Source organism: Furipterus horrens, unplaced genomic scaffold (assembly GCF_987537825.1).
Source record: "Furipterus horrens unplaced genomic scaffold, mFurHor1.1.pri manual_scaffold_1, whole genome shotgun sequence".
NCBI classification, from domain to species: domain Eukaryota; kingdom Metazoa; phylum Chordata; class Mammalia; order Chiroptera; family Furipteridae; genus Furipterus; species Furipterus horrens.
In genome coordinates, this window is record NW_028327171.1 from 24048025 (window position 1) to 24072124 (window position 24100).

General features: G+C 38.1%; 1 protein-coding gene across 1 annotated transcript in view; it reads right to left on the reverse strand.

Moving 5' to 3' along the window:
• Nucleotides 1–3083: 3083 nt before the first annotated feature.
• VEPH1 (ventricular zone expressed PH domain containing 1) overlaps nucleotides 3084–24100 on the reverse strand; it is a 205981-nt gene continuing 184964 nt past the window's right edge. Inside the window, exons 13-14 of the mRNA XM_090272057.1 lie at nucleotides 10216–10352; nucleotides 3084–4692 (exon numbers count right to left, since the gene is read on the reverse strand). Of these exons, the coding sequence (XP_090128183.1) occupies nucleotides 4456–4692; nucleotides 10216–10352 (374 nt within the window). The 3' untranslated portion in view covers nucleotides 3084–4455. The remainder of the gene's footprint in view (nucleotides 4693–10215; nucleotides 10353–24100) is intronic.

The window sequence follows — 24100 nt, forward strand, 5'->3', positions numbered from 1 at the left end:
TCTCACAATTGTTTCCTGAAATGGGAAATGCTTTTCAACCAGGTAATCTTCATTTGTGCCTGAGAATGTCATAATCAATAGGCCTCTAAAAATCATCTTCAGTTTAAAGTAGGTAATTTTAAGATGATCCAGTAAATGTCCCTGGACATTATTAGCTAAGGATTTCCTAGAAAACCCAGTATTAGAAAAGTATTAAACATTGATTTTTCCCAAACTCCAGGTTCTCAAGAAGTAATCAGATGAGATTCTCACACATAAACATCTATATTTCCATTGTTATCTGGGTGGGAAAAAGAGTAAAACTGAAATAAAAAATAAAAACCACTTGAATTTCTGTCCATGACTATAACTGTAGTCATACCAACATTTTAAAACGTTTACACATGTTTAGAAAAGTGGTTTCTTCTTAGATCAGGACAAAGAATGGCAGCCCTCTTGGGAAAGGCCAGTCTGTGGTAAGCCAGCCGGGAACAGGGGTGGAAGTGCCAGAAGTATTGGTGGGAAGCTGATGATTCTGAAATTCATAGTGTGATTCTGAAGCCAGGAGAATTTGCCTGCATTTAGAATTAATATATCGTGATACAAAACTAGAAAAATAATTGTTTACACTTCATATGTTTACTTCTTTTTAGATCTGGTTGGAAGGCTCTGAGAATTGAGTTATAAATTAGAGGCATTCCATTAATTAAGTTACAAGGACTTTGTAACAAGTAACAAAGATATTTGTTACAAAGATACCAAACGGAACTGGTAGGGCCATTTTCTTCTTTCTCAGGACAAGCATTTAATGAAAACAGAATCGGTAGTACATAACCAGTGTTTTACTGTAACCACTGTGTTATGAAAGGTTCAAGCACATTATTGGCATTTAAATTATTAATGACAAATGCAATGTCACTTAATGTTTTATTTCTATTCATCAGTTACCAGTTTCTCTAACTGATCAAACCAGCTAGGGTTACTCACTGACTTTTAAGAAGGAGATGGTATTTTTAAAAATAATATTTAGAGAATCACTTATACTATACCCATTATCACCCTTTTCCTGCCCAACTTCATAGGAAAAAGTGTCATTTTGGTCCAAGGTAAATCACTTATCTATATTCTGAATATATACATTAAAATTAAACTAGCCACCTGCTTCATCCCTCAAATGATTGCTTCAAAATTATCTATCTCAGTGAATGGTGCCATCATTCATTAAGTTTCCCAAGAAAGCATTAGGGGTCATCAGAGACTCCTCCCCATTCCCACACCCCAGCTCCATCTAGCTCTTAAGTATCCTGTCCATTTTACTGATTCAATATATTTTCCCTGCACTTTCATTTTCCTCTATCTTCCCGGCTGCTACATCAGTCTAGGTCCTCACTATCTTTCAAGAACTGGCCAAATCATCTCCCTGCTATAATATTTGGTATTCCTCCAGTCCATTCTCTACACCACTATCAAAATTATTTCCTTACATACAAATCTTCTTAAAACTTTTTAATGATGCTTCACCATCTTAAGGAAGAAGTTCAAGATCCTTAGTATGGAACCAAGACCTTTATGCTATGGCCCTGCAGGCCTTTCCAGCATGATTCTGCACCATTTCCCAACAGGCCCCATATGTTTCAATTCTAGGTAAGGACTCACTGTTTTGCAAATGGACCACATTCTCTCTCTCCTTTGCCTTTGCAAGGTGATTCCCTCTACTGACCATTTGCTCCTTGTCTGCCCATAGCAATCCTAATAGTTCTTTAAGGCAAGCTCATCCTTTGACAACTCTGGCAAACAGAGAGGGAACCCATGCTGAGTTCAAAGTTAATTGCAGTGGTGCTTTCTCTGGTGTTTTTGCAAATCTCCATCAAGACATTTGCCACATAGCATTTAAACTTTTGTTGATACAGCTGTCTCCCCTACTACACTGCAAATTCCTTGAGTTGGGTCTTCTATTTTTGTCTCTCCAGGACAAGCATGGTACCTGTCCTTGGTAGTTGCTCCATAAATTGCTGCAGAATAAGGGAGTTTAATCTTTTTTCATCACTTCTGAAAACTGCTCAAGCAAAGTTATTTTCCTTTTTTATTTCAGTATTTTAAAACTTTGTCCCTTAAGTCTAATCCATCTTTTAAATAAACAGCAAAAACACTTTCTGCATCTTAGCCCTCTCATCTTCTCCCTTTTGTTGAAAGAATAATCCAATTATTGCTTTTAACTCCTACCCTCTTGCTGATTTTTTAGCCCACTGAAATTTGACTTTACATTATCACTTCAATGAAATTATTTTTACCGATGATACCAATTACTTCATAATTGCAAAAATCATTCTTTATATTAAGTAATTAATCTTGACAATTACACATTGTTGATCTCTTATTATTGGCTATTGTGATATTATTTCCCCTGGTTTATGACATCTCTGAACACTAATCAGCCCATCAAGCCTGCCTTTGCTTAAGTGCTGGGTGTCCCAAGGAAACCCTTATTGGGTTTTTGCCTTATTTATCCTGAATAATTTCACCAAATTCCACATACTCAGTGACCATGTATATATCCAATGAACCCAAATTTTGACCTTCAGAACTCTACTTCCCCACTTATAATAACTTCTGTGTCTCAAATGCCCTCAAATTTTATATGTTAAAGGTGAATTGTTTCCTTCCTCAATTGGTCTCTTTTATATTTCCTATCCTAATGAGTTAACAGTAGTCAAGGTAGAATTAAGGGTATTGATTACCTATAATCTTTCTTCAGGCTTCTATACTAAATCATATAGTTAATAATTTCCAAGGAAAAAAAATTATCTTCTATGTATAATCCAAGTTAGTTTTGTATTAGTTATCTACTACTACATAATAAATCACCACACATTTAGCAACTTAAAAAAGCATATATTTATTATCTCAATATTTTAATGAGTTAGGAGTCTGCCTAGCTGGGTCCTCAGCTCAGGGTTTCATAAAGCTGTAGTCAAGGAGTTGGCTGGGTCTGGGCTCTTATGTGGGGCTCAGGATCCTCTTGCATACTCACTGATTGCTGGCAAAATTCATTTCCTCGAATCTGTAGAACTCATAGCAGCTTGCTTACTCAAGGCCAATGGGAGTCTCATCTGACTTGTTTGTCTTCTTTTAAAGGGCTTCTCTGATTAGGTTAGGCTTGCCCTTTGGATAAACTCAAAGTCAACTGATTACAGACCTTAATTATATCTACAAGATCTCTTTACCTTTGCCATGTAATGTAACATAATCACAGGAGAGACCTGTCTACCTCTTTTGCCACATTCTAGTAGTTAGAAGCAAGTTACAGGTTCCCCCACACGCAAGGGGAGGAAGTTATACCAGAGTGTGGCTCACCTGGGGTCATCCTAGAATTCTGCTTACGGTAGCTTAATTCTTAAAAATATATATGTGGGCAATGGCAAAAGCCAATAAATATTTGTAATTTGGAGGTCTTAAAAGGTTGAATACAAAGAAGAAAAGCACAGGATTTAAAAATCTCAAGTAAAAAAAACAAACTCAAGTTTAAATGGGAGTGGCACATATTTTGAAGATGGGGAAAATGGTTTCCTATGATTATCCTAGCTTACACTTACTGCCATGGATGGGAGATCCATGCAAGTATCTAAATTTTAGATCATATTATATAAACCAAAATGGAATAATCAGATAAACATCTCTGAAAGACAGACATTTAATTACATCACTGGCTTAACTTGAGAACTACAGTAGTCTCTCGCTATATCGTGGTCCACTTATCGCAGGATTTAAAAAAATATTATATTTAATTATTTATCGCGGATTTTTCACTATATTGCGGGATTTTGCGGTAATGTATACATATGTTGTTAAAGTTACATAGGTTTAAGAGTGTAGAATAAATGTAAGGTTCCTACTTCATCGGGGGGTGGGGGCTCTGGAATGTAATATCCATGATAAGTGAGGGAATACTGTATTTTACTACGGTTAGCTGCGTTTGCATTAAGAGAGGATAAACGTAATAATGTTTATAAGTGAACTACATGGTTTTCATTCGTGTCCTTAATTTGACTTTTCCTAATAGTTTTTTTTCTTTTAATACTTTTGATACACTGTGGTTTTTATTGAAAATGGCTAATTTTTCCTCAAGCTATGTATATAGTTTGGGTATCCTTTAAAGGTGCTTTCTTTCAATGTACAATGACATATCTACAGAATTCCTAGATCCTGACTCTCCCCTTTGTGGCCCCATCCCAACTGTAGCTCCTTTTCCTTATTGTATACATCACACAGATGTTCTGAAGTTCATGAAAATGCCATTAGGATAATGAAATGTCCTAAGAATCCTGCTACTTTTGGATCTTGCTTCTGAGGAAAAACTCTTCCACTGGTATTTAGTATAAAACAACATGACTTGATGAATTTATATCTTTTTCTTGACATTGGCAATGATAATGCAATGCCATTGTATACAATTGGTGGAGGTCGGCTTGCAAATCCCTACAGATACGTGGTTACTTCTCTACTTTCCCTCTCTTTTGCTTGGGCAACTGCCACATTGATGCATTGGAGCCACTCTTCTGCATTCTTCTCATCCTTGGCCTTGAAAACATAGGTTTTATTGTCTGTGAAGATTTCAAAAGCCCGAGGGAGAGAGCGGTCCCTGCGTTTTCTGGCCACAACTTTCACGCTCTGTACTTTGCTGAGTTCTATCGGTGAGTCATCAGGATCATCTTTCTGAAATGCATATGGGAAATAAAAAACATGAGCTGGCTCCCACAGTATGAAATGATCTCTGGCTATTGGAGAACTTTCCAAGAGGATCAGAATCTTTTCATTTCGTATGGCTCAAGAACTTTGCTATTTGGGGCACTAATGCCTCAAAGAGTCATTAGAACAATGAAAGAGTGAGCAATCGGCTCTTTGTTATTGTATCATAAATTGGCGCATAATAGCCATTTTATAGAACTTATAGACTGGGATTGGAAAAAATGCTTAACTCATATTTCTTTGATTTTATGTCATTTTCTATTGATATCAACACTGTATTAATGGAGAAAAATGCAACAGTACAATTTGGAATACTATTTACTCAGAATGAGATCATTTGGAAGGCATGATATTTAATTTTACTTTGTACTATCTATGAGAAAGGAATATTAATTGGATGTAAAGAGTTTCAATGTTTAAGTAGATCAAACATTTTTTGAAATTTTGTGGAACTTTGGAAGCATGATTTGTCTACTAAGTGAAGGAATATTTAATGACTTACATTTTTCTTCCATCAAAGCAGAGGCTTAAGGATCTCTACAACACAAGGTCATCACAATAGGCTAGCATGAATAGCATTAAGGGATCAGATACTTTTTTAAAGCAATTTCAGGTCTTTAACATCCCTGAATCCATTCTGTCTACTGGAGAATGTACCTGTGGTTGAGGATCTTGTCAATTCCCCTTTCCCACCTCCCCTATACAATTACCTTTCTTTCACTTAGCAATAAAGACACCCTTTTTACTCATCCCAAACCTTCTATGGTGTATTATGCAACTTGGAAATATCTCAAGAGCAAGAAACAAGTAAACAAAGCAATTCAGAATGTTGATGTCAGGGAAGCATCCTTCACACAAGGTGACATACTCACTTCTCATCTATTTCTAACAGCATTTCACTTTTTTATGTTTAATAACTAGTAATATAATAAGATATTTGGTATTATACTTATGGCTTTTCATAAAGGATGTAATATTTTTAAAAGATGAAAATAAAAAATTGACCAGACTTCTGGCCAAGATGGAGACCTAGACAGACACACTGTGTCTCCCTCAGCAACTAAGAAGGAATACAACTACCTCAAAACTAGAGATAATCAGAAGTTCCAGAAAATTGAGCTGCATGAAAGTAGTCCAACAAATAAAGATATAAAGTAGAAATACTCATCCAGACAGGTAGGAGGGGTGGAGCCAGGGCAGAGAGGATGTGGTATGGTGGTGGCAGCAGCAGCAACAGCCGCAGTGGCAGGCCGGAGGAAAGTGCAGTCACACATTTTTAAAAATTGGGAGGGACACCTGGGGAGTGGTCCCAGCACCAGACCAGACCATGCAGCTCATTGCTTTTGACTGTGCAAACCAGTGGGGGTTAGGGCAGAGGAAGAAACTGCCCATCTCTCAGCAGAGACTGCTTGTTTAAAGGGCCCCCACAGTTCTAGAATATCTGCAGACCCACCCACTCTGGGAACGATGGCCAGGGCAACAGCTAGAGATGTGTCAGTTCCATACAAAGTGGGAGAAGTACCTGGAAAAGGGGTGAGTGCTGGGCAAGTGGCATTGTTCCCCCTCAGACCCCTCCCTCACAAACGGTGGTACAACATGGTGAAATGGGTTGCCCTGTACTGACAAATACCTAAGGCTCCACCCCTTACAATATAACAGGAGTGACAGCTCTGCCTAAGACACAGAGTCAAACAAACACAGGAGCCTGTCAAGATGAGGAGACAGAAGTATGGCCCAAAAGAGGGAACAGATCAATGTTCCAGTGGGAGAACTAAGTGATGAGGAGATAGCCAACCTAAAAAATAAGGAGATAGCCAAACTAACAGATACAGAGGTCAAAACACTGGTGATAAAGATGCTCACAGGCTTGACAGGTATGCTGAAGTATGGCAAACACATAAGGGAAGAAGTGAAGGCTATGCTAAATGAAACAAAGGAAAATCCACACAAAATCAATGGCGAAGGGAAGGAAACTGGGGTTCAAATAAATGATTTGGGACATAAGGAAGGAAAAAAACAGTCAACCAGTACAGAATGAGGAAACAAGAATTGAAAAAAATGACGAGAGGCTTAGGAACCTCTGGGACAACTTTAAACATGCCAACATCCAAACCATAGGGGTGCCAGAAGGAGAAGAGGAAGAGCAAAAATTTGAAATCTTATGTGAGAAAATAATGAAGGAAAACTCCCCAAATTTGGTGAAGGCAATAAACATACAAGTCCAGGAAGCACAGAGAGTCCCAAAGAAGCTAGACCCAAAGAGGACCACACCAAGACACATCATAATTAAAATGCCAAAGGTTCAAGATAAAAGCAGCAAGAGAAAAGCAGAGAGTTTCCTACAAAGGGGTGCCTATAAGACTATCAGCTGATTTCTTAAAAGGAACTTTGCAGGCAAGAAAAGACTGGCAAGAAGTATTCAAGGTGATGAAAAGCAAGGACCTGCAACCAAGATTACTCTATCATCTAGAATGGAAGGGCAGATGAAGTGCTTCCCAGACAAGGTAAAGCTAAAGCAGTTCATCATCACCAAGCTATTATTATATGAAATGTCAAAGGGACTTACTTAAGAAAAAGAAGATCAACACTATGAACATTAAAATGACAACAGACTCACAACTATCAACAACTGAATCTAAAACATAAAAACAAAATCCAACTAAGCAAACCAGAATAGGAACAGAATCATAGGTATGGGGATCATTTGAAGGATTATCATCTGGGAGGGGGAAGGGAGAGAAATGGGGAAATGGTGCAGGGATCAAGAAGCATAATTGGTTGGTACAAAATAGACAGGGAGGAGTTAAGAATAATATAGGAAAGGGTGAAGCCAAAGAACTTGTATGCATGACCCATGGACATGAACTAAGGAGAGCAAGATTGTTGGAGGGAAGTGGGGTACTGGGCAGAGGGGAGCAAAGGGAAGAAAAAATTGGGACTACTATAACAACATAATCAATAAAATATACTTTAAAAAATCTTAACATTTGGAGACTTATGGTCACAAAAAATTAAAATTAAATTTATATACATAGTTTTATTGCAGTGAAAATTATAGGATGATTACAATGAAATGTCATGGGAGAGGTAGAACAAAAATATGATTTCAAGAAAAAATGAAACAATGTAAACATTTCTACTTAAAAGAACTAAGTTATGTGATTTTTAAAATGGGTTGGTGTTAGGTGTCAAATTGCTATGGTATTTTATTTCAATTGTTACATTAGAAAGAAATATATAATCTTTTTATATTTAGATGACAATATTTATAGTTCAACAGTAATCAGTTTGTGCAACTGTTTAAACTTATGATAAAAGTGTTGATACAACTTGAAATGCTATAGGGTAATATAGATCTTTCAAAATTCTTTTAGTGGATATATAGGATAGAGTTGGGAGGTATCTGTACTAGACAATACTTTGCCAGCTTACTTTGGTTTAAAGTATCTGGCAGTAATAAAATTGTGTTTTTTTGGATTAGTCTATAGTACAGAAATTGATACGTAAAAGAACTGATCAAGAAAGAAATATTACCATAGTTATCAAAAGAGGGAGAGTGAATTAACCAAGACAGAAATGGACAGGAAGTCAAAGGACACCATTGCCTCGCTGGCTGGTAGAGATAAAGACCTTAAGAATGCAACAGTATTCTTAACAGTAGAAAATAACACTATAGCCTTTTAGTTTTTATTTTAAAGTGCACATTGTTCTCATTTACAAGAAAGGCACTTTAATGATGTGGCTGAAGCTTTGGCTAGGTTGCTGATCACTGCTAGTTTACTGTATGCCTGGGGAGGAGGGTGATTTTGCTGTGGTCCTCATACTACATTATACTATTTCCCAATATTTGAGCCATATGCTTCATCAGATTTCAGGAATGCCAAACCATTATTTCCTGATAAAGATGTCAAACAAGTTAGCCAATTATAAAATAGCTTATTCTCTAAACTTTATTAAAAAGCTCTGAGTCAGGAAAAACACTATGTTACACTGACTGCTTTGTCTCAAGGGATCTGAGAAATCACTACATCTTAGCTTCTATTCCTGATTTCTTTACTAAAAACAAGAAGTTCAGATGGCCATTTTTAACATTTTAAAAATGCTTCATTGTGAACCTATGCTAAAAAAAAGTTTCTTTAAATCTCGAATAACTGTCTAAACTGAACACACCATTATACTTCCCTTTTAAAATGATCTTTAGCTACAGAAAAACCCACCTGTATATTTTATAATACAACAGATGAAGGAAGTAACATGAATTCAGAGTAGGTGTCATCAAAGTCATTTTTTTTCCATTCAAAAACTTAACATGAAGTTTTATTGATTAAAAGAGCACTGATCAGAATTTGTCAAATTCAGATATACCATACTTGATTCCTGTTGGGTAATAAATGTAAATAAACTTTATAATGAACACTAAAGATTGAGTGCATACATATGTTCTCAGTGTGTCATATTTTTAAGTAATTTGACAGCTTTCATTAATTAATTGAGATACAGTTTGGCTTGCCACTGGCTCTGCATTTAGTGTACATGGGAAGCAGGACAGTGTACTCACTTAAGAATGGCCTTTGTTGTCATACTTACTGCCTGAGCCTGACACCAGTTTTACCCTACCTTACCAGATCTATCTTTGGTCAAGCCCATCAGTCTCTTTGAGCCTTGTTTCCTCATCTGTAAAATGGCAATGATAATAGTGCTGACCTTGAAGGTTGTTAGAGGCAATCCACTGTGGCATGTGATAAGCCGTGATGAGCTATTATTATTATATTTCAAAATAGTCAAGAAGTAGGTCAAGATTTCATTTCCCCTGATCCTGAATGAGTAGAGTTTAATAATAAATAAAACTGCTTTGAAAAGAAGGGGTAACTTTACATTGTTAATGGGAGATAGGTGTCCAACTGAAAATTCAGAATCCAGATATTTACTGAGCATCCTAGTTGAAAATTCTATTAAATATTTATTAATTCTTTTAGAATCCCATTTTATTCAGTAACTGAATGTTACATGAATGAAAGGCAGTAATCTTTTTGTTTTCCTAATCAAATTGAACTTGTTGACTTCAAAAGTTACTTAAAATAAATCAGCCTTTACTTCTTCCTCCCTGCCTATGCTCCCCCTTCCTTAGATCCCCACATGTAAATATAACCTGTAGTTATAAAAGAAATCATGGTCAATATGATGAGCCATAAACTTATGTAGGTGATCCACAGAGAAACAAAAGGCACAGTGTTTCAGTCAAGAGCTGTTTATCTTCTAAAACTTAAGTCAACCAAAACAGCACCCATAATAAACTTGAGAGGGGTAGTGAACCAACTAACATAGAACTGAACGGAAAGGAACATGGGTAATAAAATAACACTGGAAAATTATAAAACGGAGAAGGAAAAATCTATTGGTATTTTAACTAAAGAGAAAATGCCTACCTAGTTAGTTGGTGCAAATCAAGAGCTTTAAAATGCAAGTGTAATAAACAACAAAGGAACTTACAGACTTTCCTTTTTGAAACAGAAGTTGATTTCCAGCCAGAGTGAAATAACGGGTTTTCCACCTTTTGATGAACTTCCATCTGACTTGCTTTTCTTTAAGTTTTCCTTCTATGAGAGGCTGGCCATCTTGATTTACAACTGTTGAAGGTAACAGAATGATCAAGCCATTTATTTTCCATTATTTATTTGGCAAATGATCAAAAGCCAGAATTGTCCAGTGAACCAGAACCCAGTAAGCATGTCGGGAAAGTGGGCTAATAAATTATGAATTTGGTTAACCTCTCCCCCTTTGTCCCCAAAAGAATGTGCAGTTTAGATACGATGATGGGAAAGTGCTGAAAGACCTCATAGAGATTTTCAAAAGAAGTACAATTCACAAAAAGAGCATCTGGTTAGCAGTTTCTAAGGTTCATCCAGCAAGCCAGATTTTCTGTGCGTCTTAACTCCTTTGCTGCATAATATTCTGTTCACATGAACTGCATAGAAATAGAACTTCATAAATAATCACAAACCAAGTATATTTAGCTATTTGGCAGCAAAAGTTAATACAGTGCTCCAAAAGACATGTTTTCCTAAAGCCATAACAGCTGCAAGGCAAATTTATCCAGTTCTTTTGAACATGATATTTCCACTCTCTGGAACACACATACTCTCTTCACTCTCCATATTCCCATCTTCACCTAGTCAACAACTAATCATGCATGTTTCAACTCCAATGCTGCTTCCTTGGGTAGACCTTCCCTAAACCCAGACCGGAGTGGCTTTGCCTGCTATATGTTCTTATAGCATCTGGCACGTTTCTTTTGTATCAGGCATTATCATCTGTAGACTGTTATTGGCGTTTATCTGATTAATGTCTTCCTTTTCTGTTCATCCAAAAGCTCTGAGGGCCTTGTGTCTGCTTTGTTCACTGTTGTATCACCAGGCATCTAATACAGTGCCTGGCAAGTAACAGGAAGTCTGTAAATATTTGTTGAATGAACGGATTAATTTGACATTGAAGTAGAGTGTTTATGGTTATACATAATCATAGAATTAGAAGATCTGTTGCCATTTCAGAAGTTTAGATGTTGAACTGAAGAATTTCATTTCTTTAACCAATTACATAAAATTCACTCTTTAAATTTATATAAATCCATCTGATTTCTGGGGAGTATGACAATATTTACTTATGTAGGTTTATGTTCAATATTCACAGTACCTTGAAAGTGATAAAATTGTTTTCTATCTCTTAGAAATTTGGATAGTGCCTGTTTAACCATATGAATACAAGTTATCCTTCTTACCCTACCATTTCTCTTTTCCAGTGTAGGTTGTATAAAGTATCTCAGAGGAGGATTTGTCCACCTTGACTGCATTTGCAAGGTAAGAATAAGAAAATGTGTCATTTTCATAAACCAAGTACTAATGAGGCTGGTTTAGCTTTTTTTTCCTTGTCTAATAATTATTCAATCGAATGTTTCATTGCCAATCCCAAGGTAAGTCTAAACATGGAAAATACATATCAAATATATTGTTAGATAATGATGTGGCTATGAGAGAATAGAGAGTGGGTGACCTGGCATTGGTGTACATGCATTTCAGTGGTCAGAGAAGAGCTGAGACACTCGAAGTGACATTCACTCCTGAGACATCAGTGTTGGGAAGTCTCTTCCATCTTCTGAGAAGCTTCATGGTGGTCAGTATTATGCATCACAGAGGATGGGGAAAGCAAGAGCTCAAAAAGTATTGACAATCAAATCAAGAAAAATGATTTCAGTTCTGCTTTGTTGTACTAGGAATCATTTGACTTAGACCTTATTTATTTATTTATTTCTAGAGAAGGGAAGGGAGGGAGAAAGAAAGGGAGAGATACATCAGTTGCCTCTCCTACGTGCCCCCACCAAGGAACAACCCACAAATTGTGTCATGACCTTTCACTTCGTGGGATGACACCCAACCAACTGAGCTACAGTTGTCAGGGCTGATTTAGACCATTCTTAAAATTAGTAATGTTCTTTGCAACTTTAAATGTTCCATAAACAGCGAGCCCCCTTTGTGCAGCCTCTACACGCTGCAGTTACCTCAGGTAAAGGACTTAGGACACCACGTCTTCCCCAGGTGCTCTGCTTTGCTAGAGCAGGAGCAGCCTCACACGGGGTCCGCCCGCGCGGGCTGTGTGTTCAGTGAGTGTTTACTAACAACCTGCTGTTGAGTCATGAGTGAAGGCCACAGCAGCCTGTCTGGGAAGAGGAAGGAAAGGTCGAAGGGGAGATTCAAGAGGAGAAAAAAGGAAACAAACAAAACAATAAACAAACAAAAAAACGGCAACAATAAAAAACCCAAGCCAAAATATATTTAAACATTTTTAACACCCATTTCTCATGCTTTCAAATTAGAAAAAAAAAATTGCTAATCTAACTGTAATGTTCAAGGATTTTGAATAAAATTTCAGAAGAGTTAGATTTGAGTCCTCTCAACTAGTTTTCTGATCAGCAATGAGGAAATAATAATAGCTGTTTCTTGCTTAACAAGGATGCTGAAAGGTCAAAAATCAAAATGAAGAAATTCATTTGAGGCCACTAAGCAAGTGGCAAAGTACTCCCCCACCACTATTTTTATTGGGACTTTACTTCACAGTTTGTAATCACATTGCTTTTCCCCTATGGTTTTCATGGAAAGATGATCTAAGGCAATGCCATGTACTAATAGTACATTTTTCCTGTTTTAGTTTTCCATATTTATTCAAAGAAGCATTTGAAGTAACCATGTGATCTGAGCTGATTTGAAATCATGATTGATTTAGGTAATATGCTAGCACGTGGGTCCTCTGGATCTGAGATAGGAGATTAGCTACAAGTATTTCTCCTCAAGGCAGATCCAAATGTTTCAATTGAAGAGTATGTATCAAAAGTTTGTGTGGAGCACTTGGCAAAGTAGTTGAAAGGATTGTTTGAGACAAGGCAGAGATGGGAATATTATACCCATGTACCCACATGCCCATAATGACAGTGAGGGACTCAAGACAAAATGATAGGCTTACTTAAGAACAAAGGAAGAAGGATTGTAGAGAAATGCTGCTAAGCAAGGACTTTTCATTGTAGCCTAGAGAAAATTAACCCCAGGACAAAGGCCCATGGAAAGGGTTTTAGGAGGGAAATGTTAGCAGAACTTAAATGTAGCTACATGTGAGGGCCCTAAGTTAGGCATCAGAGTTAACTTTAGATAATTCTGTAAAAGCCAGGTTATTTGTAGCTGTAAGATTAATTTAAAAATAGTTCCAGGAGGCAACCACCCCCCAAAAAAAACACCCCCCAAAAACTGACTTAAACTTTTTTTCCAGTTGCTATCTCATGTCTTAAAATGTTTTTTTGCAATTATGTCTAGATTATGCATGACTGACCATGTGCCATGTTAATAGGTCTGTTGCCCATAGCACATCCTTGTAAGCAATAATTCTCATATGATGTCACAGTCTTTTCATGGGCAAAACATGGAACTAATTCTTTCTAAGCATCATCATATTTTATTTGAAAAATACAATGTGGAATGAGACCATGAAAGGATGAGCATGTGTCTAAAACTACCTTGTATGCATGTAATGCATACAGGATATTTAAATATTTTCTCACTTGCCAATTAGCACATAATTTTATTTAAAGCACAACTTGGCTAAGGCATTCTTTACCTAGCTGGATCTGTTCCTTTCTTTAATTATCAGCTGGCTGAAAAAACTATAAAAGCTTAAACTGAATTCTTTCATGTAATTGGAACCCAAACTGTTACCACGTTTATCAACATAAGTCTTTCAGAATGCTAATACAAATGTTTATATAGTAACTGTATTTTTTTTGTGTACCAAGCATTGAAAATATTTATATTAATAAAAGATGAATTTTGAAGGTGTTCATCTTACTCAACATGAAGTTGGTGAATAAGAATGAAATAATACCGGACACTTTAAAACTCAGAAACCTCACAGCAGGAAGAGTAAAGCAATAAAGAATATCTCTCTGCTCATGTGTCAACCATCCAGCCCTCCCACACATATTTTTGAGCACAGATAAGCTGTAAGGCCCTATGTTTGAATCTGAGAGTTTATAAAGCCCAGTTCAGAGGGAGCTTGAATTGATCATCTTATGGAGCAAGAAAGCATTTTACAAATTCTACAGCTCCATATAGATAGAGTTTAAAGAATGCCACTGGAGAAGTAAAAGCCAAGCACTCGAAAAAGGAAATTCTACTTCTAGCTGTGAGGAGGTAACATGAGAGTGGGGCCCCTGCTGAAGAAGGGAGAAAGAATATTCTAGAAAGAGTGCAGAAGTGGGCTGTGGTAACAGGAGGGATATGTGAGGGAAGGCACATGAAAAGAAAAAACCCTAAAGAAGCTATGAGTTCAGAAGTGAGTTCATAAAGCAATTGTGTTGGAACATAGTTACAAGCTGAAGGCTGAGGTTACAGGGGTGATTCACGGTTTCCTAGGTGTAAGATCCAGGAAAGAGATTGGGTATCACGTGGTTATGGGGAGGTCATACAGGACTTTATTTTAAGGTTCTTCTGAAGCCCCATTAGGGAGGATCTTGCTTTTCTTGAGGATTGAGAGGCCTGGGGCCTGTGAAGGTCAAGCCAGGACAGATATGCAGCCTCATGTACCCCAGATGGGATCAGCTATGTTTCACGCAGGGGCCTGGCAGGCAACAGATGGCACCTCAAGCTGGGCAATTGGGTGAGTTAATAAAGGGGTTGTTTACACAGATGTGGGCAGGGTATAAGAAAAGCACCATGGTACTCTGGTTCCAGAAACTATGAGGAGGCATTATAAACCCTCCTCTGCCTGCAGAGGAAAAGGGAGAGAGAACATGTAGCACTCAGAGGCAGAGCTGTATGGAGAGAGCTGCCTGGCAGGAGCTGTGGCCGTGGGTAGAGGACATAGTGAACCTGCAGTGACCAAGCAGAGAAGAAGCTGGAAATCGATAACCTGACCTCACAGCTCTCTGTCTCTCTCATCTCCTATCAGTATCCTGTGGTTGAATGCAACTGAAAGCCAGAAATAAGGGAGACTGGGACACACAGGAGAGGTACCTCCTCATATTCTAAACTGGGGTGTAGGAAGCACATAAACCTTCTGGGGCAGAGGTTGACTGAGCTAAATTCTGAGGGACAAGTAGCAGTTTTGAAGGTTAAGGGAGGAGGGGTATTCTGGAAAATGAAATCATATGCAAAGGGCCAAGGCTTAGAGAGGAGGTACCAGATGCATTTTAGGAACTGTCACTTATTTTATATGATGGAACCTGGTGGCACTTGGAGAGCAAGAGGTGAAACCAGTCCTGATAATCATTGGACATCATGCAAAGTGGAACCTAAAACTTTGTAATTAACATAATGAAAAATAATAATTTCTGTAGTTTTATCCCCCCTTTTTATCCCAAGAGCATAAGCATTCAACAACTCAAGGTTTCTATCTTGTTCTAAGATTTATTGCAATTCTAAATATGGCTTTAGCCAATTATAATTTATCTAAACATCATGTGTTCTAATCCATGCTTAGTCCTTATTGTGATAGATCATATAGGGCCGTATCAGCCTCTAGTTTATGGGGCAAGGGCAGTGACTTTGGAGCCAGATGTCAGCTGAAGTCCAGAGTTTGCTATTTAACAGCTAACTGGTCTTGGGCACGTTATTTAACTTCACTGAGCTTTAGTTTCCTTCTCTAGAGTCGCCATGCTTAACAACAGGGCCCCGATAAATCGCTCTGCAGGTTGTTTACTGCACAAGAGCACTCAGCCAAGGTGGTGAATAGGAGCTGAAATTCAGCCTGAATGTTGCTCTCAGAGCCATGCATGCACTCCTAAGTGGACTTCAACCGCTATAAGTCAAGGCATATAAAAATGCCATAAAGGATAACAGTGTCCTTGCTTAGCTAAGTGCCTGGTAATACACAGTAAGGGATTCACAAATAGAAGCTACTATCATCCTGATCATGATCATGATCATCATCCACATAAAATGATCATTGTCATCCTTTTATTGTAATGATGAACTGTTAGTTTTTATAAATACCCTGTCCTCATGGCTCTAGGAAAAAACCCATTTCTCTCCCTCCTAGCTGGAATGTAATGAAACATACATGAAAGTGTTTGGCATAATGAGAGAGTTCAGTGTGAGACAAGAATGCTTTCAAGATTCACGGACTGCAGACTTGTAACTTCAGGTGTGGCAGGCAATTATGAGTCCCCAAAGAGAGGTAAACTTCTGTTTTTCAGTAACTGATCCATTTATTCACCAAGACTTCCATGTTCAAGCCAGTCCAATAATGGGATGGACTGCATTGGGAACATTTTTCACTCTTTCCGTGGTTTCTCTCTTTTCCTCTAGACTTCCTGCTTGTTCTTATGGCTGTTGATAGTGATCCCCACATAGCTATGATTCATATTGCACACTGACTTCCAGATTCAGAAATTCCTTGTATTGTATATGTTTTGGCTTATGCAACTTTTGTTTGAAAGTATTGCATTGTACATGAATATATCAATTGATGTCATGAACCTAGCTTATGATATTTGAGTTCTTAGATATTTTTTCCTGATTGAAAGATAAATACCTTCAAAAGAAGACAAATTCTGAAAGAAAAATTAGAAATTTGAGGCACATAGGTTTTAAATAGAAATTGAGAAAAAACTGTTTTAAAAGTTTTTGTTTCCCTTGAAATCCCTACTTCTGGGACTTACAACTTCTATATAGTCTGTGGGGAATTCTTTTGTATGTATTGAGAGTCTCAAATTTACTTTAATTTCCTCTTATGTTTTTACTGATTTGTGTGTGTGTGTGTGCCAGTTGTAATAAAGCCAACTATGATTATAGAGAATATGCTTAAGGAGGGATAGAAGCATTAAATGAAGAGGTCATGGGAGCCATGTTTAGCAGACTGAGCGTCTGTGGTTTTTGAAATCACTAAGGATTGTAATGAATGGCATGTTTGTTATGACTATCCAGGCAGTGTTTTAGAGTGCCATACCTTATCAGCAATGAATAAATGAGGAGGCGTGATCCAGCATAGATTCTGTAACATCCTACAATATGCTGTGGGTCCAAAATAGTATAGACAAACTCAATCTGACAGCAGACTTTTGAAGGTACTTTTACATGAGCCTGAATGGCTTCCTTTCTCAATAATTTCATACCCATCAAAATGTAATATGTTTTCTAAGCTTCTCTATCAATCACTGAAATATTGATCTAAAAAACCCCAGAGCTCTTATTTTATAAGCCAGTAGAGAAAGCAATGTTTCCCAAACTGTGTTCTGAGGGCCACCTACATTGGAATTAGCTGCTGACTTGTTAAAATTCACATTCTAAGGCACCACTCCAAATTCACTGGATCACAATTTTTGGATTGGATGGCACACCCACCATTTTTAATAAGATCCCTAGGTGACATTGATCAGTTGCCTCCTGCATGTCCCCAACTAGGGACCTGGCCCACAACTCAGGCATATGTGAATATGGGAATCAAATAGGTAACCTTTTGGTTGGCAGACCAGCACTCAATCCACTGAACCACACCAGCCAGGGCATTAGGTGATTCTTATGTAGCTCAAGACTTCTAGGAATTGATAGTAGGCTCATGATAAATTACAGTAAAAGATCATATAATATCTAAAACAATAAAACCAGTAGTAGGAAGAAAATTGTTATGATGTTTGCATGAAATTAAACAATAGGAAAGCAGTATAAGATCATATGCATGTCCTTGGCTTAAGTCAACAGTTAGAGGAAAAAAAAGTGCTTAGAAGGAATGTTTATAGAATTTGGCTTGTTAATGTCATCTGTGAAACAAAAATCCTGAAGTCACCTGCCAAGAAGGTAACCTGTTCAGTAGTTCTCAGCAGCAAGTATGATCACAATTGTGCTTTCATGGGAAGCTGTCAAGAAAAATTGGTCCAGACTTGCGAAGCAATGACTGATATGGACCAATGGGAAAAGATAAGGGTGGAAATGAATGAAGATTATTGCTCAATCTTAGAATTGACCTTTGAATAAGAAAGGGTTCCACACACATCTCCCATGTTGGTCTCACATTGCCACCTCAGTAATATGACCTCATGGATAGGCATTTTGGGCAACATCTGGCCATAGGATTCTAGGCAGTTTTAAATTTGGAGTGCTTTCCTACACTGCCTGTGCATTGTACAGCTTTCCTCACATTGGGGAAAATAGATCTGACATACTTGTTCTAGGTCTGTGATAAGGAGGGTTACCCTTATCACTTTTTTACCCATTGTCTCACCTGCCTGTACATTCTTGGTATTTTAGAACATTCTAAGGTGTTGTCTACAATGCTTCTGTGAAATAACTTAGCACAAGTTCTATCTGTTGTGGCTCAACATTTGGCCTCAAACCTTTTGACAATAAATAGAAGTTTTACAATGTCTGCTTTGGAAGGTTTGTCTATAACATATACAACATTACAGTCTGTGTGTATTTAATTATATACATATACACCATACCTTACTCACTGTTAAATAAAATGACCTCTCATAATATTTTTGAAAAGAACTTATATAAGAAATTACTGTTTATATGAAAAATATATTTGGCACAAAAAGTACACTGGAAATGTCATCATATGCATATGTTGTTTTTCTCTTAAAATGTATCACTGTGAATTTATTAAACTTTTTTGTTAGCACTTGCCTGAGAAAAATTTGACTGAAATTTTTCTGAGAAGATACAAATTTGGACATTCACTTATTTGTAAATATTTATTGAGCATCTATTGTGTGCCAGGGACTGAGGATGGATGGATGAGAGGAGCTTCCTTCATAGAACTTGTGTTTATTGGAGGAAAGAGACATTCATTAATACTCACATATAAAAAAAAATAAGATGGCAGCTGTAACAAGTATTATGAGGGGAGGTGCGAGGTGCTTTGAAGATCTTAGTGTCAGTTAGGGAGGTTACAGAAGGCTCCCTGTGGCAGAGAATTGGAGTTGTAATGGAGAGGCTAAAATCTACATTAAATAACTAGGTGAAGATGGGCAAAAGAGCACTTTGGGAAGAAAAACAGCACATACAAGAGCCTGGTGATATCAGGAAGAAGTATGGTGTGTATGCTTTTTTAAAGGAAGGTCCTTCCCACCAGAGCAGAGAGGAACAGACAGCTCATGGGACAAGATGAGGCTTGAGAGGCTGGGAGAGGCCATTGCATGGGAGGCGGCGGGGGCATCTTATGGAGTTTGGTCTTCAAAATAAGAGCTATGGAAGCTATTGTAAGGTTTTACATAGAGTCTGGCAGAATTGGATTTTTGCTTTGAAGAGATCATTTTGGCTGAGGGTGAGAGGGAGATCAGAAGGGTCCAGATGAACTCAGGAGGCTATTGCCTTTATTTTAGGTAAGAGGTGATGGTATTTTGCTCTAGGGTGATGGAGAGAGGCAGACAGAGTCGAGAGCAATTAAGAAGGTAAAATCTACAATATTGGGGGATAAACTGAATGGGGTTGAGGGAGAGAACAATGGGTCTCTAGTTGGTGCACTAGAACATGTGATGTTCTGTTTACTGAGATAGGAAATTCTGGAAGAAGATCAAGTGGTTTTTAGGACAAGGGTGAGACAATCGTAAGTTTTGATTTAAATGAACTGAGTTTGAGGTGCATTTGAAGCAGTCAAGTATGCAGTGGTATATGTAAATAAAACTAGAGTTTGGAGGAGAGACCTGGACTGCAGATACACGTTTGAGAGTTGTCCAGCTACAGACCCAGCAGAGATGGACTGGGGAGAGTGTGTACAGTGAGGAGAAGGGAGATGCTCTAACAGTAAATAGCTGGATAGAGGAAGGTGGGCCCAGAAAGGAGGCTGAGAAGTGTGTAGAGAGTCAGAGGGAGAGCAGAAGAGTGTGTGTCACAGAAGTCAAGGAACAAAATGTTTGAAGGAGGAGGAAATGGGCAATAGAGTTGAATGCTGCTATAAGACAAGTAACACAAGGACTGATACATATCTAGTGCATGGGTGACTTGCATGACTATATTGGACATGGAGATAATGGGCTTAGAAGCCAGATAGAGAAGGGTAGAGTCAGAAGGTGAAGGAGGCAAGGAAATGCAGAGACTGAGCATTGACAACTCATTTGGCCTTAAAGAGTAGGTAAGAGAGAGGCAGTAGGTGAAGAGAAAGGAGAGGTTAAGTCAGTTGAGTATGTTTAGAGGCCAATGGGAGGATTCATTTGGGATGGAGAACATTGAATAGAGAAGAGAGAAATGGTAATCTGTACTACAGAGTTTCTGAGAAGGTGGGAAGAATGAGATCTGATGGAAAATATGACCACCCTATTGAGATATTGGGTGACTTCATTCAGAAGCACCTCTATGTGTTTTTACATACATGAGCTCATGATTGAAAAATAATTTTTGTTTATAATGTATTTATATAGATAAATAAAAATCAGGATTACTCTGAAAGGTGAGCTTTTAAAAGCTATATATTAAGTGTTTTATTTTAACAACTACATACAAAATTTTTAAGTCAATGTCATCTTAAGCCTGTATAGTTGTAGAGACTACCTCACTCATGCTAGCTTGCCTTACTAATAAAGCATCCTCCTCCTCCTCCATATATTAGCTTGACTCAGCTTCTTCTCCAAGTAGAGAAGGATACATTCCCATGTGTGAGGATTGATTTGTAGGTAACCACGGAGTGACTAATGCTTTGTTGCGAGTATAAAGTCTATGAGACACTTTTACTCTATATTAAGATAAGATTGTTGATCCATTATGGAAAGGCTGAAAGATTGGAAAGTGATGTTGGAAGAAAAATAAATGTAAGAGTGCTAGGTTACTGATCTTTGCTTATTTCTCATTGAGGCTCACAAATTATTAGCAAGTATAGTGTGCTATGGACTCTTTGTGTATGTACGAATGGAAACTGTTTCATATAACATAAATGTTGGGTACCATAAGGTGTTGAAACCTTGTACACAGCAACATTCTCTTTTTATAAAAGTTTGTTTTGCAAAATATTTAATTCAAAGTTATAATTCAGTAAGTTTTTTTTAATTTTGAGAAAAATCAGATGTTTAAAAGTTAGACTTTAAAGTTACACTTCAGAACCAATCCTGCTTCCTCCATAGTAATCCTATTACTTACATGATCCATGAATTACTCACTCACCCGTCTGTCTGCCAGATACTTGTTAAGCATTACCATGTGCCAGTCACTGGGTAGGGCATACACAGATGAATAATCCATGGTTCTTCCTTCTTTAGTTTATTGTCTTGTGGGGGAGACTGATGGCCACATGCTGAGGACATTGCAGAAGTGTGGACAGAGAATGGAAAGGGCAGAGAGGAGAGAATTTATTCTGTTTGGGGGTGGTGTGTCCATGGATGCCAGTGTGTATGCACATGCATGTGTGTGTGAAAGAGAGAGGGGGGAGAGAGAGAAAGAGAGAGAGAGAGAGAGAGAGAGAGAGAGAGAGAGAGAGAGAGAGAGAGAGGAGATTTAACAGAGAGGAATGCCCATACCAAAGGGGTATAGACCATTAAGATGGGAAGAGAGGAAAAGGACAAAGATTCCAGGATAATAACTTACCTGGGTTGATAAGTGTGTATTTGTTTTGTCATAAAGTAATTCAAAGTGTTATTGAACAAGAAGCTGAGGTTTTACACAGTCAATACATATTCAGGAGTCACTAACAGTATATAAACGTAAAATGTCCTACACAAGCATTGAACTGTTTTTGGTACTTGAACATTTAGCACATATGACAATGTTCTGACATGTGCTAGGAGGGAAGGCATTATAACACAAACCCAGCCATTGAATGAATCCAAAATGGGTTTTCTTTTGTCACCTTTAAAATTTTGTGAATATTGACACTGAAATAAAATGGAAAAGTTCCATATGAATGGGCTCACAAGGCTATCTGTGTCCTATGGTCTGGTCCTCAGGGGTCATTTAGCCCATTTTCACATTGGTGTCTGGAATGGAAAGTCACCTAGTCCACACTGAAGGCATCCAGCAAAGAATAGCCACAAATCTCCTTATAAAGGCTTTTCTTATCCAGATATAACTTTGAACCATCTCTACTTGCCATGTGATATAATCAATGCACAGCATGGTCTTATAGCACAAATATTTGACATCAAGTTCTAAAGAGAAATAATGAGAGCAAGTTGTCTGAAAAAAATTCTTCCATTTTCTTTTATAACTGAAGAAGACCTCCTATGACAATCACCTTCAATATCTAAATATCTAATGACTCAGAGAGTAATTATACTGGGAACGTTCAGATTTGTAGAGGAAGACACTAGAGCCAAAAACTGAGCCATTTCTAAGTTATTTTTTGTAGGGTGTAAGAACAAAGGCGTCCCGTGTTTCAAGGAACAGGAGTGAAAGTCATGACCTAGTTCTCCCTCATCTTTAAAAAAATATGGGACTTCTGGCAAAGATGGAGGCCTAGACAGACATGCTGTGTCTCCCTCCCCAGCTAAGAAGGAATACAACTACCTCAAAACTAGAGACAACCAGAAGTTCCAGAAAATTGAGCTGCATGGAAGTCCAGTAAACAAAGACATAAAGAAGAAATACTCATCAAGACAGGTAGGAGGGGCGGAGCCAGGGCAGAGAGGATGCAGTATGGTGGCAGCAGCAGCGGTGGCAGTGGCGGCAGCAACAGGCTGGCGGAAAAGGCAGTCACACATTTTAAAAAGTAGGGAGGAACACTTGGGGAGCGCTGCCAGCACCAGACCAGACCACACAGCTCATGGTTCCAGCACTGAGGAAAATAAAGCCCATTGCTTCTGACTGTGCACACCAGTGGGGGCTGGGGTGGAGAAAGAAACTGCTGGCCTCTCAGTAGAGTCTGTTTAAGGGCCCCCACAATCCTAGAACATCTGCAGACTCACTCACTCTGGGACGATGGCCAGGGCAATAGCTAGAGAGGCGCCAGTCCCATACAGAAGTGAGAGAAGTGCCTGAAAAAGGAGCGAGTGCTGAGCAAGCAGCATTGTTCCCTCTCAGACCCCTCCCTCACATATAGTGCCAGAACATGGTGAAACGGGTCACCCTGTACTGATGGATACCTAAGGCTCCACCCCTTACAATGTAACAGATGTGGAAGCTCTACGTAAGACACAGAGGCAAACAAACACAGGAGCCTGTCAAGAGGAGGAGACAGAGATGTATGGCCAAAAAGGGGGAACAGATTAAGGTTCTAGTTGAAGAATTAAGCAACGAAGAGATAGCCAACATAACAGATGGAGTTCAAAACACTGATAAAGATGTTCACAGGCTTGAGAGCTATGCTTAAGTACAGCAAACACATAAAGGAAGAAGTAAAGGTTATGCTAAATGAAAATAAAAAACATCCACACAAAACCAAAGGTGAAGTGAAGGAAACTGGGGTTCATATCAATGATTTGGAACATAAGGAAGAAAAAACAGTCAACCAATACAAAATGAGGAAACAAGAATTGAAAAAAATGACAAGAGGCTTAGGAACCTATGGGACAACTTTAAATGTGCCAACATCCAATCATAGGGGTGCCAGAAGGAGAAGAGGAAGAGCAAGAAATTGAAAGCTTATGTGAAAAAGTAATGAAGGAAAACTTCCCTAATTTGGTGAAGGAAATAGACATACAAGCCAAGGAAGCACAGAGAGTCCCAAAGAAGCTAGACCCAAAGAGGACCACACCAAGACACATCATAATTAAAATGCCAAATGTTCAAGATAAAAGCAGCAAGAGAAAAGCAGAGAGTTTCCTACAAAGGGGTGCCTATAAGACTATCAGCTGATTTCTCAAAAAAACTTTGCAGGCAAGAAGGGACTGGCAAAAGGTATTCAACAAGATGAAAACCAAGGACCTACAACCAAGACTCCTCTATCCAGAAAAGCTACCATTTAGAATGGAAGA